General features: G+C 51.9%; 4 protein-coding genes across 4 annotated transcripts; 1 reads left to right on the plus strand and 3 right to left on the minus strand.

The window, feature by feature from the left end:
- Positions 1 to 6,446: 6,446 nt before the first annotated feature.
- On the plus strand, positions 6,447 to 7,744 carry CPAR01_04252 (D-isomer specific 2-hydroxyacid dehydrogenase; the record flags this gene model as incomplete). The annotated part of the gene is made up of 2 exons (XM_060488533.1): positions 6,447 to 6,909; positions 6,999 to 7,744. Coding segments are annotated over 2 exons (1,209 nt in total), but the record flags the coding sequence as incomplete, so codon positions are not given.
- A 334-nt stretch (positions 7,745 to 8,078) lies between these two features.
- Positions 8,079 to 8,951, minus strand: CPAR01_04253 (short-chain dehydrogenase/reductase SDR; the record flags this gene model as incomplete). Its single annotated transcript, XM_060488534.1, has 1 exon — positions 8,079 to 8,951. One exon carries the CDS (start codon positions 8,949 to 8,951, stop codon positions 8,079 to 8,081), a length of 873 nt encoding a protein of 290 aa, XP_060352740.1.
- Positions 8,952 to 9,891: 940 nt separating this feature from the next.
- On the minus strand, positions 9,892 to 11,522 carry CPAR01_04254 (uncharacterized protein; the record flags this gene model as incomplete). The annotated part of the gene is made up of 3 exons (XM_060488535.1): positions 9,892 to 10,522; positions 10,593 to 10,863; positions 10,949 to 11,522. The coding sequence occupies 3 exons, from the start codon at positions 11,520 to 11,522 to the stop codon at positions 9,892 to 9,894; spliced, it is 1,476 nt and encodes a 491-aa protein (XP_060352741.1).
- A 2,027-nt stretch (positions 11,523 to 13,549) lies between these two features.
- Positions 13,550 to 15,808, minus strand: CPAR01_04255 (uncharacterized protein; the record flags this gene model as incomplete). Its single annotated transcript, XM_060488536.1, has 2 exons — positions 13,550 to 14,977; positions 15,032 to 15,808. The coding sequence occupies 2 exons, from the start codon at positions 15,806 to 15,808 to the stop codon at positions 13,550 to 13,552; spliced, it is 2,205 nt and encodes a 734-aa protein (XP_060352742.1).
- Between the last annotated feature and the right edge of the window lie 4,316 nt (positions 15,809 to 20,124).

The following is a 20,124-nucleotide window of genomic DNA, read 5'->3' on the forward strand; positions in this document are numbered from 1 at the left end:
GGTGACTAGTGTCTGAGTGGGACTTAAAGAGCAAAGGAACGATTGTTTGTGCGTATGTACAAAGGTATAACGAGTGAGTAGAGACGCAAGATGTTGCAGAATTGTATCTCGACTCGGGACGACCCGATATATGATTTAACTTGCCCCTAAAGATGGGACTACTTCGTCTGATAACGACCCTCCAAGACTTCGAATTTGCCTGCTATTGATGCTGCCGGTCTTACCTGCCGATTGTGAACTCTCTTCCCCACAACGGTCAGGGGAAACAAGGCAGCCGAGAGACAAGCGCTGCTCGCGTTAAACGACGACATATTGGCCCAGACCGAGTAACACCTACTGATCCGTACTTGCTCCAGTAGAATGGACAAAAGAAAGACAAGGGGTTACGGGAAGAGCATCAGGGGAAAGGAGGGGGGCAAGGGCAGGGTCGGATAAATGCACACAACATCCCTGGCTCTATCTGAGCTGTCTTGGGTGGCGCAATATCTGCAGCGTGTTAGCGATTGCTTGCTCAGCAACAACAGCTGTAGCTGCCACACGTGGTTGACAGGCCAAGTGGAGTAGAACCGGTTTCTGGGACAGGTCATCCGGAGATTGCAGCTAGGAAGCGGTTGCGAGAAATGTGCCGATGCATGGTTACTGAATCATTTAAGGTTCATACTGGTCGAAACGTCGAACAAAAGCGTCGATTTGGCCCCGCGCGGTAGCTCGTCTAGTCACGCTGACCAACATTCTCAGCTGAGCTCAAAGGCGACGATACAGTCTTTTAGGGTTGATTGAGCCAAGAGGCTGTAAAGTGGCCCTCGGTTGTCTCGTAAGGTCTTGATGTACGCTGCAGTAGCCCATGGCGATCGGGGATGATCGCCGGTATCCAGATTCGTCCCATCGCCGAATACAATCCCTAAAAAGGATGCGCGGCACCCCAGACAACCCTGGTTCCGCGATTCAGATGCAAGGAGCCCCAGTCTTGTGCATCCCAGCATCCCTCTCGATTCCGTCCCTCCCTTACACACGTCCCCAGAGTCGGCAGGGTGCCGGCGCGAGCGGCAAGAGACATTTTTCTTTCCCACTACTCTGTACTCCACAACTTGTAAGTCATTGTATTTACTAACCTGCCTCTTTGGTGTTTGACACTGCCTCACGGCCACCAGCGAATCTCAAATGCCGTCTGTTTCGATAGCACAGCTCCTAAGACATATCGCAAACTATTCGCAGTTAAACTTGCCTTGTTCAAGTCATGTGTGTATTCTTAGTAGATGAATGGCATCTATTGAGGCTTGGAAGAGGTGGGTGGCTTCTCGCTTAGGTTACCTTCTACGATTGGCGCGCCAGTATCTGTAAGAAACCCGCTACATCGAATCTGTAGAGAAGGTCGAGGAGACAATAGGTACATGCGAGTCCCATTGAGACGTGAGCACCATCGCGGATATACGACTGTCTGTTCGTCCAACGGCTGGTTAGTCTTCTTCTATCTTACCTAGTGAAATGGACGCATTTGAGACATGGCGCAGCACCGATCCGCTAAACCGATGGCGCTAGGGCATTGGTCCGCGTGTTCTCGCGATTCACAACGACTAGCTCACAACGCGGTTTACTGATCATCTTGTCTGTCTCGACGCAAGATGACAGTCGGTGATTGACGCCACAAAACGGGTAGCACATGTGAAGTTGGCCACCCCCGCGATGTGGTCGATGGGATTATGCAACCTTCACTAGATCGTCTTGCTGCATGCCACCCTCCCCTCGCACGTACGAATACAACTTCCTCTCAAGCCCTGTCATTTGCGTAGCTAGGGGTTACATCCACTTGGCCTAATACAGCGAGTCGTTGGCTTGGAATGTTCTAAGCGTCATTCGCAAGCTACCTACTCTACAACGCCCCCAAAAAGCACTTTGAGCTTCCAACGGCACGTATGGGGGACTAAACTTTGTCGCTTATGTTAGTTGCCACGTTTTGAGCCGAGGCATTAAAACGGCCCAGGCTTGCTTGTCGACCAATATTCAGCGCCGTCAAAGCCGACCTGACCTAACCTTCCATCTACTGCTGTCAAGTTTACGGCATACCACGACCGTTCAGGCCCATCTGTCCCACATTACACGGTGATTTGCAGGCTCGTCTCGTTGAGGAAACCAATCTCGCTGAGACTCGAATTTGGCTTGATTACATAGACATATCAAGAGTGTTTTGCGATGAATCATAGGACAAGAGTTAGAAGATGCTTCAACTCTTCCAAATACATTCTAGACCTGCAGGTCGGGACGGTAAACTATAATGAAGGTTGTTTGACACATGGACTTTTCTAAGACTTTAGTTCGGTCTCTAAAAACCTCGTGATGAGAATTCGATTTCTCGATAGAAGTCTAGAAACAGTTTGGATGAACTTACGAAGCTCCAGTCACCAAGATGACTGACTTCCAAACGTGCGACTTGGTGCGAGTTTCACCTTTCACTCAAGCTAAGTCGGCGACCTGCCGACCTGGCTGAAGCTGACGAGGGTGGTCAAAGCATCACTGCAAACAGGTTACTCGGGCAACTCAGTATCCAGTGTTCTGGCATGCATGACATGAAGATGCCTGTCAAGACTCGTTCATCTGAAGCCTCTAAACCCTAAATCAGGCGGCCAATGGAGTCGATAACTGGGGCAGTATCACAAATCAAGCCTATAAAAACAAGCGCGACATATGAGGCAACCCGAGAAGCTGGTTCAATCTATCGCATGCAAGGGACTATCATAGCTCGACCTTCTATTGTCGCGGTCGAAAGCCAAGGCTCCCAAGAGACGCGGACGCGGACATTAGTTGCCTTGATTGAGGGTCTCCTGCAACATTCCCCTTTTTGCAGCGTGACCTCGCAGGAGCCGCAACTGCCGGATCGGCCGACACCGTTCTGGACGCAATCCCACTGGTTCGCCAAGGTCAAGTATTGATGGCTGATATATGGAGCACTCCGTACTGCCACAATCTGCTGTCATGTTGGCAGAGGATTTGATGTCATTTGAAACTGGAGCTTGCAGGCTGTGGCCCGGTGGGTTCGGGATTTAATGTTGTCTCCATTTAACAGGCGCAATGGGGCCACGTAAGGAAAGTCTCCGCTTCGTTAATCAATGGCATCTCTTGAGTCTTGAGTCTAGGTAAGTAGCAAAAAATGCTTTGCCGAGAATTATCTTGTTCAGGTCATCCCAAAAGACAGGAAGCCACTGGCCAACTTTCTAGGCAAAGGCATCAAGAAAGCCCCTTCTACAAAGAATAGGGGTATTCTGCGACAGACTTGGCCTGCGCAGCAAGGACATTGGATTGCGCAGCAGTTTGAGAGTTGCTCAGCCCCCGCATGTTCTGCCCAGTTAGAAGCCCCTTCAAGTTTCCAATGTTGATTGAACAAGGGAGTACTGTTTCCTGCTAGTCAGATTTAGGAAAGTCTTAGAACACACGAAGCCGTACAACTGTAATTCCATGATCCTAAGGAATGACCTCAAATTCTAGCCCCTCGTAATAGTATCTTTCTCAGAGTTTGAATTATGGGACCTAAGCGCCGGAGCTCGGCCTACGAGCGGATGCCGCAAGTGGACCCGAAGCATTGCCGGAACCGCGGGGCTGCCGGGGCCCATCGGTTACACGTAGGTTCATAGACTTTCCCAAAAAGGAGCTCGCCGTGATGTGTAAGTGATGTATAAGAGATAAAAGAGCAAAGGAGGGGGCATGACTTTCAGCATTCAGCCCAACCTATGGACCTCATGAAAGCATAGCCTGCATGTGATTACTGATGTGGTGCGCCGCACTCTAGCGGCGTACTCTGGCCGGTTAAAATGAGGTAAGGCTTGCCTCGGGCTTCATCGGCTAGCAAACTTGAAGCTGTTCTTTTTCTTCTGCCGGTCAGCCTTCAAGATGAATCCTGTTACTTCCATCAGTTTGGGGTGGATGAACTAGCTTGAGTTGTCCTTCCACGCATCCAGAGCCATTTGGCATATTCCTTCCGGAATCTCAAATTCTCAATTGAAGGAACATCAAAGATACTATCCCTCAGACATCTCTTACAGTCAGAGAAATATCGAGTTCTGACCTAGCGTGATGCTGGTATGTCTTATCACGATAACATGTCGAAGGCGAGCCGCGCAATGGTCACAGAATCGGTAGCCATGATGCTCTCCGCAACTTAATTTCACCTAGCGACTGCAACGCTGATAGTTATGACGCCCGGAAGCTTGATCGTCGGGATACGACTGCCGGCCTCTAGGGTACAAAACCAGTGCCGACTTGAGAATGTCACCAAGCCTGATTTCGGCCTGCGGAGGTGTATTGCTCAAGTTGGCTTTACTGAGATAGGAGTATGCCCGACCAAGGCTCGTGCGGGCGGCCATATTCACCTCTCTATCATTTTTGGTCGCTAGCACCAAACAGCACTAGCGCGGTGATCGGGAGGCTTGGGACCTTGGTCTAGTAATCTTGAATGTCAGAGAAACTGAGGAAGACTTATGGTTGCCGCAAGATGTATGAGGCTATCGTAAGTTGGCAGTTTAGATCATGATAGTTCTACTTCCGCTGTACTAGCGCAGAGAGATCATTGAACGACAGAACTTACAGTTTTGAACATAAAAAGATGATCTGGCTAGAGGGCACGGCAAAATCAAATGTTGACTAGGGTCCTCTTACAACTGATCTGTTCGTCGGTATATGCCATCTTACTACCTTAACCCATATGTGTACATCAAAGCGAGCAGGTAATGCTGATTCACCAAAGTTTAATAATGAATCGAGGGGTCTTTTACATGTTCACGATTTCACCTCACAGCGTTCTGGAATTTGATAGAGTTTGCTATCTCAAGATCATCCCCCTAGTAAAATTCTCAACCTGCCTTGCTAGATATATGACGCTTGGGCAGGTGCATTAAGAGAGAGTAAGGTAAATATACCTGCCGGATCTCTTTTTGGCCGGGAGTATACATAGCCCAGCCAGCACCTTCCCGCAGCTGCGTCCCTCCTTCCACTGAGACGGCTGTCCACGTGACGTACCAGCCTATGACTTAACACAGGTACTAGGTACTTAAGGGGTCTAATCTTCGTTCCTGTCACCAACACAGCAGCGCCCGTCTAGGTCGGCGAGGTCAGGTCAAGCTGTACGCGAGGTGGGTGAGTGGTTAATTGAACAAATACTCCTATGAAGTCAGAGTCCTGGTTGACTGAGGGGCGCGCTGGTCAAGTGAATCAAGTCCGGGCAGGGTTGTGAATTATAAAGTAAGTGATCACCAGCCCTGGTTTCTATTCTTATTCTGTTGTACTTTTGACAATCCTCGTCTGAACCTGTACGTGAATTACGACGAGCTAACCTACTGTACCTTAGTATTGGCGGATATGATAAGTCATGCATGGGTATTTGTACTTGACTAGCCACTGTCTACTGTGTTCCGCCCTCTTGATTGAATCCGTTCACGATCACACTTCAGCGAAGAATTGGCAGTTTTTGCATCTGGAACTCGCTCGTTCCGTCTTTTTGTCTCGAGGACGTCAGCCCACACCGAAATCAATGCCATTGCGACAAGGCCCGATGAACAGACTTGCGAGATTTTCGACCAAATACATTTGAAGGCTTGAGGCACTCCATCCTTCATATTTCGAGAAGATTGCAGCACAATGGTTGTCTAGGTGACCCAAACATATGCCCCGAGACTCTGCAAAATGGCCTTCATGCAGAACAAGAAAAATGGCAAGATCGATAACCATTTGAACCTGATCTCGGAGGCGAGCAAAAGGCTAACAGTTACTATGATATCACACTTGACTAAAGTTCTCTTCAATTATCCGACAGATCTATGATACATTTATCTCCAATCATGCCTTGTTCTCATTCAAGGTCATCGTGGCGATTCCCAAACTGTCAGTTGATCGGACTACTCGCCGGATGGAGTTCAATTACCACCAGGCTACTAGCGAACTTCTCACGATCTCTCAGCCTAGGCAAACGGAGGTTCGGAGAGTCAACACAGGCGGTGAACCAAGGCAGGCGGATGGACGATGAGGGGCATCCGTACCGAGTCCGAACCCCAAGTCGCGGTGGTGCTCGGGCTTGGCGGGGTTCGGGGCTGTTGACCGTCCTTGGACCAACCGGCAAATGGAGCAACTGGGGACGTCACAGCTTGAAATTCCCCGCGGGTTATGGAGCCGTTGCGGGCTATTTGCGGGGGGCGGGGAGGAGCATTAGCTTCAGAGCCTCCAGTAGCTCGACGTAGGCGTTGCAGGCCGTTCCACTTAGCGCTAGGATTACTGCCGGGAGTCGGAAGAGCTACCCCAAAGCTCTCCAAATGGGGCAAATATCGCCGGCCAAAACCCAACAAAAACATGTTCGAACCCAATCGGGGCCTGCTGATTATGATGCAGAGCAACCAAAGCAAGACATTCCGACCGCACGACTCGTCTGATTGATACATCACTGCGGAGAGCTCACCGAGCTCTAGAAAGCTCAGTTCATTCAATTGACTGATCATCCCGCTCGACTGCTTCCTCCAGTTCTCGTCTCTTCAACTCACGATTTCTCCCTTTCACTCACGACAGTACCAGGCTCAAACCAACAAACCACTAGCACAACAGAAGTACGGATACAAGCAGTCAAAATGGGCAAGCCAATTGTTCTCCAGCTCGGCGACGACATCAAGTGGAACCATGACCTCTACAAGGAATTCACTTCAAAGTTCGACATCCGCCGGTCATACAGCATGCCGCGCGCCGAGTTCATCCAAGCACTAAAGGACAAGAAGTTTGGCGACTTCTTCGCCATCTACCGCCCCTTCTGGAACACGGGAGGCGAGATGGGCAATTGGGACAAGGAATTGATCTCGCTTCTGCCCTCTTCATGCAAGGTGTACGCCAGCGCCGGCGCCGGTTTTGACTGGGTTGACACAGAGACTCTCGCGAGCAGAGGTTGGTACCCCCACGACACGAGCGCAAAAAGAAGACCATGTTGAGGGTTCTTGACGCCTCAATTGAACCATGAGCCAGAAGCTGACCAGAGTTCTACTGCACAGGCATCATCTACTGCAACGCCGCCGCAGCATGCACAGAATCCGTCGCCGACGGCGCAATCTGGCTCATCCTCTCCACCTTCCGCCTCTTCTCCTGGTCCTCCGCCGCCGCCCGCTCAGGCGACCCAGACCAATTCGTCGACGCCAACAAGAACCTCGGCGCCGTCTCGCGCAACCCCAACGGCTTCAGCCTGGGCATCATCGGCTTCGGCAAGATTGGTCGCCGCATCGCCGAAAAGGCCCACAAGTCCTTCGACATGAAGATCCTCTACAACGACGTCGTCCGCATGCCTGCCGATCTTGAAAAGTCTTCCAACGCGACCTACATCAAGGACATGAACGAGCTGCTCGCCACGGCCGACTGCGTGTTGACGGCGACGCCTTTTGCGGGCAAGACGCTCCTGGACGCTGCTGCGATTGCCAAGATGAAGAAGGGCGCCAAGCTCATTAACATTGCGCGTGGAAAGCTCATTGAGGAGGAGCCGCTTGTTGCCGCGCTCAAGAGCGGACACCTCTCGGCTGTTGGCTTGGACGTGCACTACAATGAGCCTCATGTGAACAAGGAGCTAATTAAGATGAGGAACGTCGAGGTTCTGTCGCACAACGCCGGTGCTTCCCTGGATGCCCACATGGGTTTCGAGAGGCTTGGTATGGAGAACATTCTCTCCTTTGCGAGCACCGGCAAGGCCGTCACGCCTGTCAATGCCCATCTGATCAATAAGAGCCGTCTGTAACGAGGATACGAAATTATGAAAATGGGGCCTGGATTGTAGTATAACCACGGAAAACCAAGGAGTTACATATTGGATTAATTGAACAAACTGAAGTTCTGTTTCAAAGTCTCTGTACCACGGCATCATATTTTTGCTCGGTTGTAGATGAACGGTGATGAAGTATCGCTCACATGTCATCGATCGAACTGAAGTGCTGTCCAAGGGTCCTAGCCAGTGATCATGAAAACGAAGTCTAAGATTGAGGAAGAGTCTCGTTTTGTTAACTCACACCAACTATCGATCTCCAGGAAGATCGTTACCTATCTTCAAAGCATCCCATCAGGATTATCTATCCCTACGCCATATGCTTCTTCATCTCCTCCACAATCGGTCCCTCACCCCACCTCAACTTCGCCAACCACCCCCCATCAATCAACACATCCGTCCCGTTAACATACCGACACCCCGCAACAAACCCAACCGCATCCGCAACCTCTTCCGCCGTCGCAGCCCTCTTGAAAGGATGCGCCTTCATCATCTCCCGTATCCCCGCCCCGCTCGACCCCTCCATTTCCGCCGCCAGCATCTTGGTCTCCGTCATCCCCGGCGCAACAAGATTCACCCGCACGCCCTTTCCTGCGTACGCATCTGAAGCAGCAGCCGCCTGAACGCGTAGACTATTTGCCTTTTTCGCGATGCAGTACGCCGTGACGCTGACGCCCGCTACAAGCTCATGGAGTTCCTTGTTCTCGAGGAGGGATGTCCGCGGCGCAGTCGCGAGGTGTCGTTCGAGGTCCGGCGAGAGGGGCGGGATCATGTGCTGGCCCATACTTCCCACGCAAACGACCGACGAGCCGTACGGCATCTCGACCTCTTTCCCAAACACTTCAATCACGTTTGCCGTGCCGACAACATCAACAGCGAGAATCACCTCTGCCGATCCCATCGTTGGGCTGAGTGCCGAGGTCAAGACGACCGTCTCGATAGCCCCGCCCAGGGACGAGGCCTTTTTCGCGAGGGAGACGACGGATTCGTAGGATGTCACGTCGACTTGCTGCGTCGTGACTTTGTGGCCTGCTTGTTTGAGGGACTCGGCGCCGGCGGAGATGGTGGACGGGGAGCGGCTCGCGAAGAGGATGTGGTGGCCTGCGCCGAGGCGATGGGCTGTTGCTAAGCCGATCCCGCCGCCGCCGATGATGACCATGATTGGGAGTGCGTCTAATGCCATGGCTATGGTGCTTTAACTAGGTATCGGTTTTCTTACTCGACATGAAAACCCGAGATAGCTGTGTAGATCCTCTCCCATGGAAACTTCGTCGATTTGCCGAAGAGTTAGCTCGCGGAGCTATGGCCATTTAAATAGGCCCGCTTCAGGACTCGGAAGCTCGGTCTCGCTTTAAAGGCGAAGGAGGTAAGATGTTCAACTCGTTGGAGTTTGTCTGAAGCTTTTGCCTGGGATATCAGACGAGTTTACCCAGCGGCGCGTCTATTTCCCAAATGAAGACAAGGGAAGCTTCCATTGACCAATAACATCTGGCAATGAGTGTTATCACTCAAACTTTAGGTTGAACTCTCAGTGTGTGAGGAGAGATGTATTGAGCACACACCATCCCTCATCTCTCCTTCTTCGCTGTCAGAATCATGTCTTTGGGCTGAGAATCTGCTCTCTTAATGCAACGAGATTGGGGACAAGGTTCTGTGATAAAATGGGGCCTTCAAGCATTTTTAAGCAGAATAAGCTCACTATCCATGCTGGTTGTGATTCTGCCTGGCTTTGCCCAAGCTTCCCGAGGTTGATCGACTTTTCAGATTCGGCCACACGGACTTCTGAGCCGTATGTTCGCGGTCAAGCTGGCATCAACTACACACTAGATATGCAGTATGTACAACGAGGAACGCATGTATGTTCAGAGCACATCAGAGAATCAAAAGGCTGAGTGAGTACGATCAGATCACGCGCACACGGGACTGAATATATTTTTTGCAGGTTGTAGGATTCTTCTACTGTCTGGCTTATCCCGAGTTTGTCTAGCCATCTATCATGCTGCCAGAACCATCGGAAAAGGTATCTTCATCGCCCGTCAATCCTCATTATCATCATTGATCCATCCCTATTGTCGATGCTTCGTATGTTGCCCTTTCTCAGGTTGAATCAGTGTGGTAGTGAATCAGTTCGGGAGCTTGTCTCCAACGCACTGGTCCTGAGTGACAGCACCCATGTCCATGAGTCCCTCGCCAATGCAGCCAGGTCGAATGGTGTCAGGCACATCCGCCTGATACATCCAGACCGGACCCTTCTCCTTGGGCGTGTCATCGGGCTTACCATTGTAATACCAGTCGAACTCCATGTTGGAAACTCCACCCTCTCCAGCACAAGAACGGACCAGCTTGGAGACATTCTCCCCAAAAGTGCCAATGACACCGTCCTTGAAGTTTGAGCCGCGGATGTAGAGCGCTCTCTTGCCCGGGACCTTCATGTTCCAGAAGTAGCAAGTGTTCCAGACCCAGCCTTGTTGAATGCTGTCGATGACGCTGTGAGCAAGCGCCACGCCGGGGGCTCGGTAGACAGGGTCTTGCTTCTCCATGGGCAAGGGAAGACGAGTGCGGCAGTCGGTGTAGACGAAGATGATGACGCCGTCAGGGACCAAGTTTCCAGACCATTGGCCATTCATTTTCTCTCCCTCGATCATCCACATTTGGTTATCGCAGGACTTCCAGTTGATGGGTTGTATGCCTTCGACAGCGCAGGAGTTAAGATCCCAGATTGTAGGTTTTCGGTTGGCAGTGGTCATGCCACCACTAACGGAACATTGATGTTAGTAAAGTAAGTCACCATCTTATCAGCGTGAGCTTTGGATGCTCTACTTACCAGACAACCTTCTTGACAGGAACAAAGGTGAAGTAGCCACATTCACCCGCTTCTAGTTCGATGTCCCACTTCTTGCCCTTCGCTTGGCCGTAGTTGTGAGACCAACCGCCAGAGACACCAACCTTGAACGCCTTCAGGAATTGAATCTTGGTGCTTGCACCAACACTCCAGCCTGACCCCACTGACTCAGAATCAGTCATGCCGCATTTGATAGGAGAATGACAGTCGGAACTCGGGAAAGGAACTTCTTGAGCCCACTCGAAAGCGGTTCCTATTTAGGAAAGACAAGTCAGCATGTATTTGAACAAGGCAACGTGAAACTTGAAAACAACAAGGTTCGTCAGATCTGAACTCACGAAGCTGACAGAAGGAAGTGCATCCGTCGTACCACCATCTCGAATCGCCACCAGTGTCCCAGTTCGCACAAGTGTCAAACCTCATCTTGCCTGCCTTGAATGAAAGGAACTTGTTCTTGGGAGGACAGTCCTCGGCCTTGTACTCGTAATAGAGCGTGGCGGGCTTGGTCTTGTCCGAACAGGGCTCGACGGAAGCGGCATTCATATGCTCGCTACTGGCCTTGGTGTTGGCACGGGAAGAGCCGTTGCGATCCTCGGGGCGAATGGCCCAGAGCGGCGGGTTCGTGGGCTCCCAAGTGTAGTTGAGAGGGGCGACGGAGGTGAAGTTACCGATCTCGTTGTTGCGCTTGCCAACGTTGAAAATGTCGTTCTCAAGGAAGCGCTCACGATCCTCGGGGCGCATGGTCCAGGGGGGAGGGTTAGCGGGGTCCCAGTCATACTCGAGCGGGATGACTCGGCCATCCTGAGCAGGGGCGCCGTCAACACCAAGGAGGAAGAGTGAAATGAGCAAGAAGATGCCCATCATGACTCCCTTTCCCTCGGGTGAGGCAGAGGCGAGACTGAAAGCCACCATACTTTCTAGCAGAGCAGAATGGTGAACTTGCGTGAAGGAAGTTGTTGATTGCGCAAAACGGGGATAGAATATTGACTGTGAAGATGGTGCAGAGAACAAAGAAGTTGGAAAGTTTTTGTTCCGTGAACTAAGGGGAAAGAAATCTCCAGGTTTGAGGTGCCTGGAGAAGAAGGTTGTGTGTTGGAGGGATGTGTAGAGGAAAGAAAAGATTCGTCCTCCAGAAGCTGTGAAATAATGAGATTTGTGGTAAGAGACAATGAGCCAATTCTCAAGCGAGGCGGTCAGTGAGGGTATTCAAGAGGCTCAAAGGTGAAGGAGGCGAATACTCAACGTGATTAAGAGGGAAGGTGCAATGCAGGAAAACTCATTCGCTCTTTCCCCTGCTAACGAGGCTATTACTTGGTTTGATAAACTTACCCAGTCCAGTTGTGACTACACATTATGTTTCAACATCGCTTTCTCAGCAAATTTATTCCAGGTAGCTAGCTATATGTGCATGTGTCTATCGATTTATGGCACGACGTGGAGGTTGTGTGGGTAGTAAGAATGCATGTCACTCTTGGATTTTGACCACAAACGCGTAACCTCATCATTGCGCGGCCACAAGGCACATAAACATATGTGAAATCCTGATTTTCTTTGCGAGGTGCATTTAAAGGCACCAAGAGACTGCCTCATATTAACGACGTAGCTAGGATCCTACGATGTTTGAGTAAGCAGCTAGACACCAAATAATGTACAGGAGACAACATCAATACAGCTCTCAGCCTCTCTCATAGATCTTCCTCGGCTAGCTTACTGTGATGTTCTTGTTCCTACTTGAGCTTGCATCAAATACGGCTCCTGGATGAAGATATCAACACTCTGTGCAGACAGCTTCATGCAAAGCTCTACATCTGGAGTTGCACCAAGTTTGCTCAACTGTTTGCGTTTGTCCCTTGCATACGAGTGAAGAGCACATGGCCATAGCATTGAAGGAAGATATCTATCCTTGCTTTGTGTTACTCGTGTTACTATAAATGATTGTAAAGCTCTCTTGAGATCCTTTGCCTAGCTAATCCGGAACATATTAATCCTCGTTGGAGGGGACAAGGAAACGAACACCGAGAGCACACGCCGAAATTTGTTTTTGTAACCAGACCATGAAGCATACGTATCATGTTTTTTCCCCCTTTACGCTCTCAGATGTGCGTTTTGCGAACCCACAATACCTGCCGTGTTTATATACCTTACTTCAGCTTCGACACATGTTTTCGAGAGGCAGTGGCTGGACCGCACCTTCCAAAAGTGATCCAAACCCTGACGGGAACCCCTTCGCCCGTATTCCTCCAACCCCAATACACCACAGCCACCAGCCCATATATACTCCCTTCCTTCCATTCCAGTCACCAGCCAGCAAGCGCCCCCTTGGGGGTCAGGTCAAAACTGGCTGGGTGGTGAAGTGGTTGAAGTCCACGAACAGCCTAATCGGTGAAGGCTCAGAGGTCCCGTGTTCGAGTCCCAGCATGAGCACCAGAGATGTAGTCCCCATTCGCCACCGGGGGGGTGAACTCTTTTGACTTTTTGGCTATACTCTTCAAGGGTGCTATGCTTCTATGCCCTGCGGCCCAACACGGTTGAGGAGTTAAGAGGTAGGAGAGTAGGCACTCTTTCCGCTCAAGTCGACCGTCGTGGTTGTATGTGTTCACCGAGAAAAGTTGCCCAGTCTGCAAGCACTGACATTGATGGCAAGTCGGTGCCAAGGATGTTTGCTTGACGTGTTTGTATTTGTGTTTTATATAAGTATTGATGAGCCAACAATGGCCTTGCTCATGTTCAAGGCTACTGAGCCTGTTCTCTCCCATCTACAGTTGACCTCCCATGGTCTACCCATATCATGAGGTCGCGGCCTCTCCCAATGCTAATATGTACCCACTCGTCCATTACTTTTACAGAGGTGAAGAACACCCGAGGCATCCAAGCAGAAAGCCTTCCACGTCATGTCATATTCGGCGTTGAATCAATCCAAAATCATGCTAATCATACGCTCAGAGGAATGCGTTAGGGCGGCCACCGCCACCGCCACCGCCAGGCTGTGACCGATGAGGAGGCGGCGTGGGTGCTTCAGACTCAAAGTCCGTATCACGTCCATCACTTCCTCTCCTAGGCGGCGTTGTGATACCGCGTCCGTATCTCGAGGCCTGCGGTGGGCTCGGGCTCGAGTCCACATGCCTCAACTTGTCGTCATTGAACGAGTCCTCCTCATCATCCTCATCATCATAGCGTTGCAAGGCAGGCATCGAGCGAGAGTCTCCCTTTACAAGACCAAGTCGCTCCTCTTCAGTAGCGTTCTTGACTTGCGGACTAGAGTAACCCCGTGAACCAAGGCCATAGCGGCTGGTTGGTCGAAGCTGCGGATGTTGCTGCTGGTGATCGTCCTCGTGATGCGGTGAATCAGCGTGATGTCTCTTGAAGACGTTGGAGAAGGAGAATTGTCTCTTCGCTGAATGTGGTGGTGGAGTAGGTGCGAGATGCGAGCTGGTGCCGCTAAAGCCACTACCTTGCGACACAGCACGCTGGTCATACACGCCGGCAGCACCGGCATATTCCAAGCCGCCATGTTCACCAGCTGGGAGCCCGTACACATGCTCTCTGCTCTTGCCGTAGTACGGTGCCTGGTCATCGTCTGATTTGATCGTGGAAACGGCGATTTCTGTCAAGGGAACTGGATGCATTGGGCTCTGAACCCTTGGATCCTGGAACTGGGGCTGGTTCGGCGACAGAACACTACGTGCTCGCTCTCGGATGGTACCTGCAATGCTTGAAAGCATACCGGGAGAAGAAGGCCGATCGTGCTCTGCCAGCTCCTCTTCAGTGGGGAAATGGGACATGCCGAGAGGCGGATGGGCCTGGGGAGAAGCGGGAGGGATGACAGTCGGTGTGTGAGGGATACCGGCTTGCGAGAGAGGATAAGGCGATCGTATTGTTCCTCTGGTGCTTCGACTTCCAACCGTCATAGTTCTCCGCCTTCTAATCCCGTCCCATTCGTAAACGGGCTGGCCATCTTCGCTCACAGGCTCCAGCGACTCTCGCATCTTCTCTTCCTGTAATCGCTTGAACTCGGCCTCTTCCATCTTCTGTCTGGCGGAGGAGAAGCGACGCACGATCGCAGCAGCTCCACGGATAGCATCTGCCTTGGGCTCGGTCTCGGGTTGTTCTTGTTCGGCGATGGTGTGAATCTGGTTAAGATCTCCGGCAAAGACTGCGGTGTCGGGCACATCCTTGGCTGACTTGGAAAGTTGGAGTAGCACAACACCGGCGCAGATGGTCAAGAAGCCGTTGACCACAGTAATAATAGCAGTGGGAGTGCCCTTGAAACCTCTAAAGAGCACTGCCGAAGTAATGATGGTCGTGCTGGTGAAGTAAACGTAGTATGTTGGTGTGACGAGGGCGGCGTTAAAAAGATTCAATGCTTTCTGTGATTTCAATTAGCCTTGCGTTTCTCAGCCATGTGGAAACAGATGTCTCACGTTCAAGTAAATGATCTCTGTCAGCAAAGTGCCAATGACGAAGACCAGCAGAACATAGGTGAACCATTTGTTGAACTGAGCCTCGCCGCCTGCTTGAGCCACGATTGCCGCACCCAAACCCTGCGTTGCTACAACACTCAGACCTCCAACCCAACTGCAGATGGAGATATAGACCAGCATATTCTTGTTGCCCCATCTCGGCCCTGCGTACCACGCGGTAATGGCGCTGCCGACGAGGATGACGCCGGCATAGGACAGGAACCCGGGCTGAATGACATAGCTTTGCATCTGTTGAATGTTGGCAACGGCAGAATTCTCGGGCGCATTCATGACAATGACGACAGAGCCAACAATGCAGAGGAAACATGCGACTTTGCCCACCATACTCAAGCGTTCCTTGAGGAAGATGGCAGATAGAATGGCAGTCAGGACAACGGATAAGGCGCCTAGCGGGGTAACGAGGATGGCGTCGGTGAAGGCATATGCGACGAAGTTGCAGATCTCGCCGAAAATCATCAGGGTCATGCCCGTCCACCACCAGGCGTTCTTGAGGTAGCCATAGCCCTCACCGGGAGCTTCATTGTATTTCTCGTTGGCCTTCAAAAGACCGACTTTCTTGATGACGAAGGAGGTCCCGATAAATGCGCCGGAGGCTACAGCCAAGGAAATACCAATGGCCTTGTATGAGGCAGGTCTCGTGGCAGTATCGCCAGTTGAACCGCCCATCCGTGCGTATATCTCATGCGCCGCCGTCAGTATTTCCGCGGATTGCTCCATTGCGGCGGTTGGGTACGCCGGCGACTTGGTCGCCGGGGTGATGTATGAAAGAGAGGGACCCTTGTTATTCGACTTTCGTGATCATTCGCTTAACCTAGTTACGATGTGAAAGATCGGGGGTAGACGTGTTGACGAAAATGTTCAGGGTGTTAGGCATAGAAACCCTCAATCGGTAGAAGTAACGTAGAGACTCGACTTGTGTGCTTCGACGTTTCGCGGATTATCAGCTATCGGGAACAGGCGAATGTCAACAATCTTGGCGAAGCTTGGGCGGGTCGGACAGTCGTCTTGTGGACAGGGTAGTGTTCAAGATGTCAAGTGCAATAGTAGGTTCGGAGGAGAGGAATTTGAGGTCGATAGCGGTGGAGGGGTCGAACAGCAGCTTTTTCCCCCCTTGCGGGATGTGAGAATAGACGTTCGCTGGGAGGCTGTGTCGAGGAATTGGGTCCGAGAAGGATGGAGTCGCCGCAGTGTGCGGAGGTAGCGCAGTGTGCGTACGGATAGTTGGTGGTGTGCTGCTCGTATTGACGGCGGCAGTCTGTCTTCGCCACACCAGCTTGCGTCAGCGCACTTGCATGCAGAGCTGAGCTTAGATGAGATGCGAAGAAGTTGGTTTCGTTTCGTCAAGTTCGTAAAGGGTCGTTAACAGAAGGTATCCGTATCTAGGAAATAGGACTTTGTAGGACGTATGCAGGAAGCAGACGCTAGGTGCGGGACGAACAGCGGATGGGCGTCAGGTCTTGTTCGCCCGGGGATTCGAAGGCGTAGGTAGGTATCTGCAGAGGGGACCAGAGGTTCGTGGGAGAAAGCAGACGAACGGCGGGAGCTTGGCTGATAAGAGAATGCAAAATGGGGGGGGGGGGGGGCAGGAAGAGTGCTTGACCCCGGTCAAGAAGCTGAACAAGAAGTGCAGTGCAGCATGAACATGGGAGAAGCAGAAACAAGTGAATTGCGCAGGCTGGGGATATTCAAAATGGGAAAGCGAAGTTGGGATCCAAGAGTCAGGGCCGAGGAGAGAGAGAAAGAAAAAAAAGAGAAAGGGACCAGGCTGGAACTGGTTGGTTGACTTTGGTGGACTGGGATTTGGGGAGGAAGGAACACGACGGACCAGGAGATGCTGGTGACCTGGTCTAGAACCCCCCCGGTGCCTTCCATGAGTTGAGTCATCTGATTGGATTAGAAGACTCGTGTGGGTGGATAGCAGTGGGGGAAGCTGCGTTTACGTAGTAGCGCTTTCCCGCAGCGCGGGACGCACCCTGTTCTTGGAAAGAGCCACTGGTGGGGCCCAGGGGCTTTGCCTGCCACCTCTTGCGCACCTCATTGCAGTTCAACTTTCTTACCTTCCACGGAGACCAGTGTCGCGAATGTCTTGCTTTGAATCCCACCTTTGAGGGTATCTGGAACAGCTTGTTTGAAGCCGAACCGCACACCAGTGACCTGTGAAAATGGCGGTCCGTCATGGGCCTGTTGGACGGTCAGAGACGTTGCAGTCGGGAGATGCTGCTGTATCATGTACGAGAAAAAGGTAAAATTAAAAACAGAACAACCCGCACGAATACATGAGGCTAATGAGGTCACAGTTGGCGCCCCATGGCATTCTGATTCGCCTTTCTTCATCGGCCAGACCCTTGGTATCGGACTCCGAGAGTGACAGTTGGCCGGTTGTCACTTCAACACCCACTCCTTCCGCCATGTTTCGAATCGTTGCATGGAATTTATCAAGCAAGACTTCAAAGAGTGTTGATACATCGCGAGCAGGCAGTATATCGTCCATCAGCCTCATTTCGTGCGCATAGACAAGACGGGTGCACGTTGACGACACCCACCGAGCGCATTAAGCAACGACATGCACACCATCTTTGGACCATCCCATCCCATCCCAACACCAGTCCGTCCATTGCGTCTACTGTCTGCGAACACGCACCTTGTTCCGCACCAACACCTCCCACACCACCGCCTTACCAGGCTTCAACCCAGTCGCACCCGAACAGTTCAAGCTGGGAAAAAGTTGGGACTCCAAGCACCCAGCAAGTACAATCCCTATAGTCAAGCCTACCACACCACCTCATAGTAGTGGATAGCGCCGGGAAGAAGCTTAGCGGCTGTCGTACACCGTACTCGTGCTCGATATGGTCGCTGACCGTTGTGTCTTGCTGTTTCGCAAAATTTCTCGAAAACACTCGACGCAATGACCGGACGGAAGCGCCAACGGCAGCCCGTCTTCCACGTCGCCCCGTGTTCTCCTGCAACGCATGTTTTGCGCAAGTCACTCAGCGCTGTCATCTCTTTGGCTCCCGCCCGCAAGCCTATTCGTCTGACACAATGCGGCACACGTCAACCGCTTTCAAGTCTGTCTCCGAGATCAGCCAGCGTGCCAACCTATCCCCATTCGAGACCCAGTGTGCCAGTAATTCCTATTCCAATGCCTGCGCCTATGTGCTGGGAAACCAAGGTCACATCGAAGCGTCCACCATCCTGGCCGGTGATGTCAAGACCAGCCAGGAATGTGGCCCTCTGCAACGGCTGATAGGCCCGTGTCACCCCAACATGCGACAACCACCCTAGATTTGGGTGATTGATGGCCTGGTCCAGTCGCTCTCGCCCTAGCAACGGAATCAAGCTCAATCTCTGTTCAGTCAACAAAATCCGGCACCACGCGACTCGCCTATGTTGACCAGTAGACAACGCAACGCCAAGATTCCAGACAATCAATATCCAGCAGTCTAGACTGGCGGTAGCTCATACAAAGTCATCAGCATTCAGATGCGCCGGAGCAGCGAGCTAGCTCCAGAAGAGCAGCCCACTTTGGCCTACGAACAATGACGGCAGTGTTTGGGGCCAGGTCAGGTCTGGGATGATCGTAGTGCGGCGGTGGTGCTGCGTGCAGCGCTTTTCCATGGCTGAATTGCTTCAGCTGCCTGATTGACCCCACCATGCAACATGCCCGCCCGAGGTGAACCCGACCTGATGCTCTGGGGCGCAGGCTGATACGGATAAGGTACGTATCTTCGCTCCGCCTAATCAAGCTGACAATCCCTCGCCAGCTATTCATGATTCGCCGCCGGCTGCGCCCCTCCACCTTCTGCTTCCCCTCCAAGTCCAACTCTCCAACGTCCCAAGGGCGACATCCAGTACAATCACACAATCAATTCCTTCTCAAGATGCATCGCACGAGTCAAATCCCAGCCGCACGCGCCATGCGTTGGCCACGCCCACGGCCGAATCGAGGGACCCTTTCACCTGCACAAAGTGTATCACATTCTCTGTTCGCCTGCATCACAAGCAATGCCTGAGAAACGGGACTCTTGTTGTACAGGCCTCCACGGATAGGTGCTCCGAGATCCTGCCCACTTCGAGGCGACGACCAACAGTGGCAAGGCGCGCACATTCTGCAACGGATACGGACAAGGACATCCCATTAAGGGCTCACTCGCTCCCATTGTGTCCCTGGCATCAAATTTTCATTTTGAATGAGCCCCTACGGACACAACAAGTTGGATTGGCGATCGCTTCAGTGGCATGCTCCAACTTTGCCGGCTTTGGCACCTAGCGACGGCCCATTACTTCAAAAAGAGATAGGCAAGCGATTATTCCTGTAAGAGGCATTCAGGCGGTCTACACTGAAGCCACAACTCAGCTTCGAATCCTGTCAAGCCCATCTGTCAAGCTTGTGAGCACTGAACACTGCCTCGGCGCCATCAACAATCTGAATGATACCCCAAAAATGCATGTCTCCGGGCCTCAGTCAGCGTTGAGGTGGGGACTCTTACGCAGTACCACGCTGACTTGAAGGATTGCGGGTTTCCTGCATTCCTCCCCGCGCCTTACGCATGCTTGGCTTCGTGTTGCTGGCGCCCTTGCTGAGCCGCACCCGCGTTCTTGGCCGAGACATTCAAGTGCTTCGCTCTCCAGAATGCGTCGAGCCACCTATCTGTTGGAGACCTCATCAATGCCTGCTGTCACGCAAACCCGATCCGGCCTTTCTTACATGTCAGCATGTCGAAGTCTCGGCCCCGCGTATGGATTTCTCGCCTGCGCATCGAACATCTTGAGGAGTTTGATTACCAACGGATGCCGTTTCGTGCACAGAACGGATCTGCAGAAACGAAGCAACATCCGATCGAGGCTTGTGCGGGGCCCGGGATCGGCCCTCCATGGCTGTTGCCCGCGGTGGGTTTGTCCTCTAGTGCCTCCGATTTTCTTTCGGCGTTTCGACCGACCCCAGCAGGACAAGAAACGTTCTTCGCTCTTCTGTATGTTGATACTGGACATTATCGGAAAGATTATTGTCAATGACCATTATAGATATTAAGGTA

This window comes from Colletotrichum paranaense (genome assembly GCF_030867605.1).
Source record: "Colletotrichum paranaense strain IMI 384185 chromosome Unknown Scaffold_3.1, whole genome shotgun sequence".
Classification (NCBI taxonomy): domain Eukaryota; kingdom Fungi; phylum Ascomycota; class Sordariomycetes; order Glomerellales; family Glomerellaceae; genus Colletotrichum; species Colletotrichum paranaense.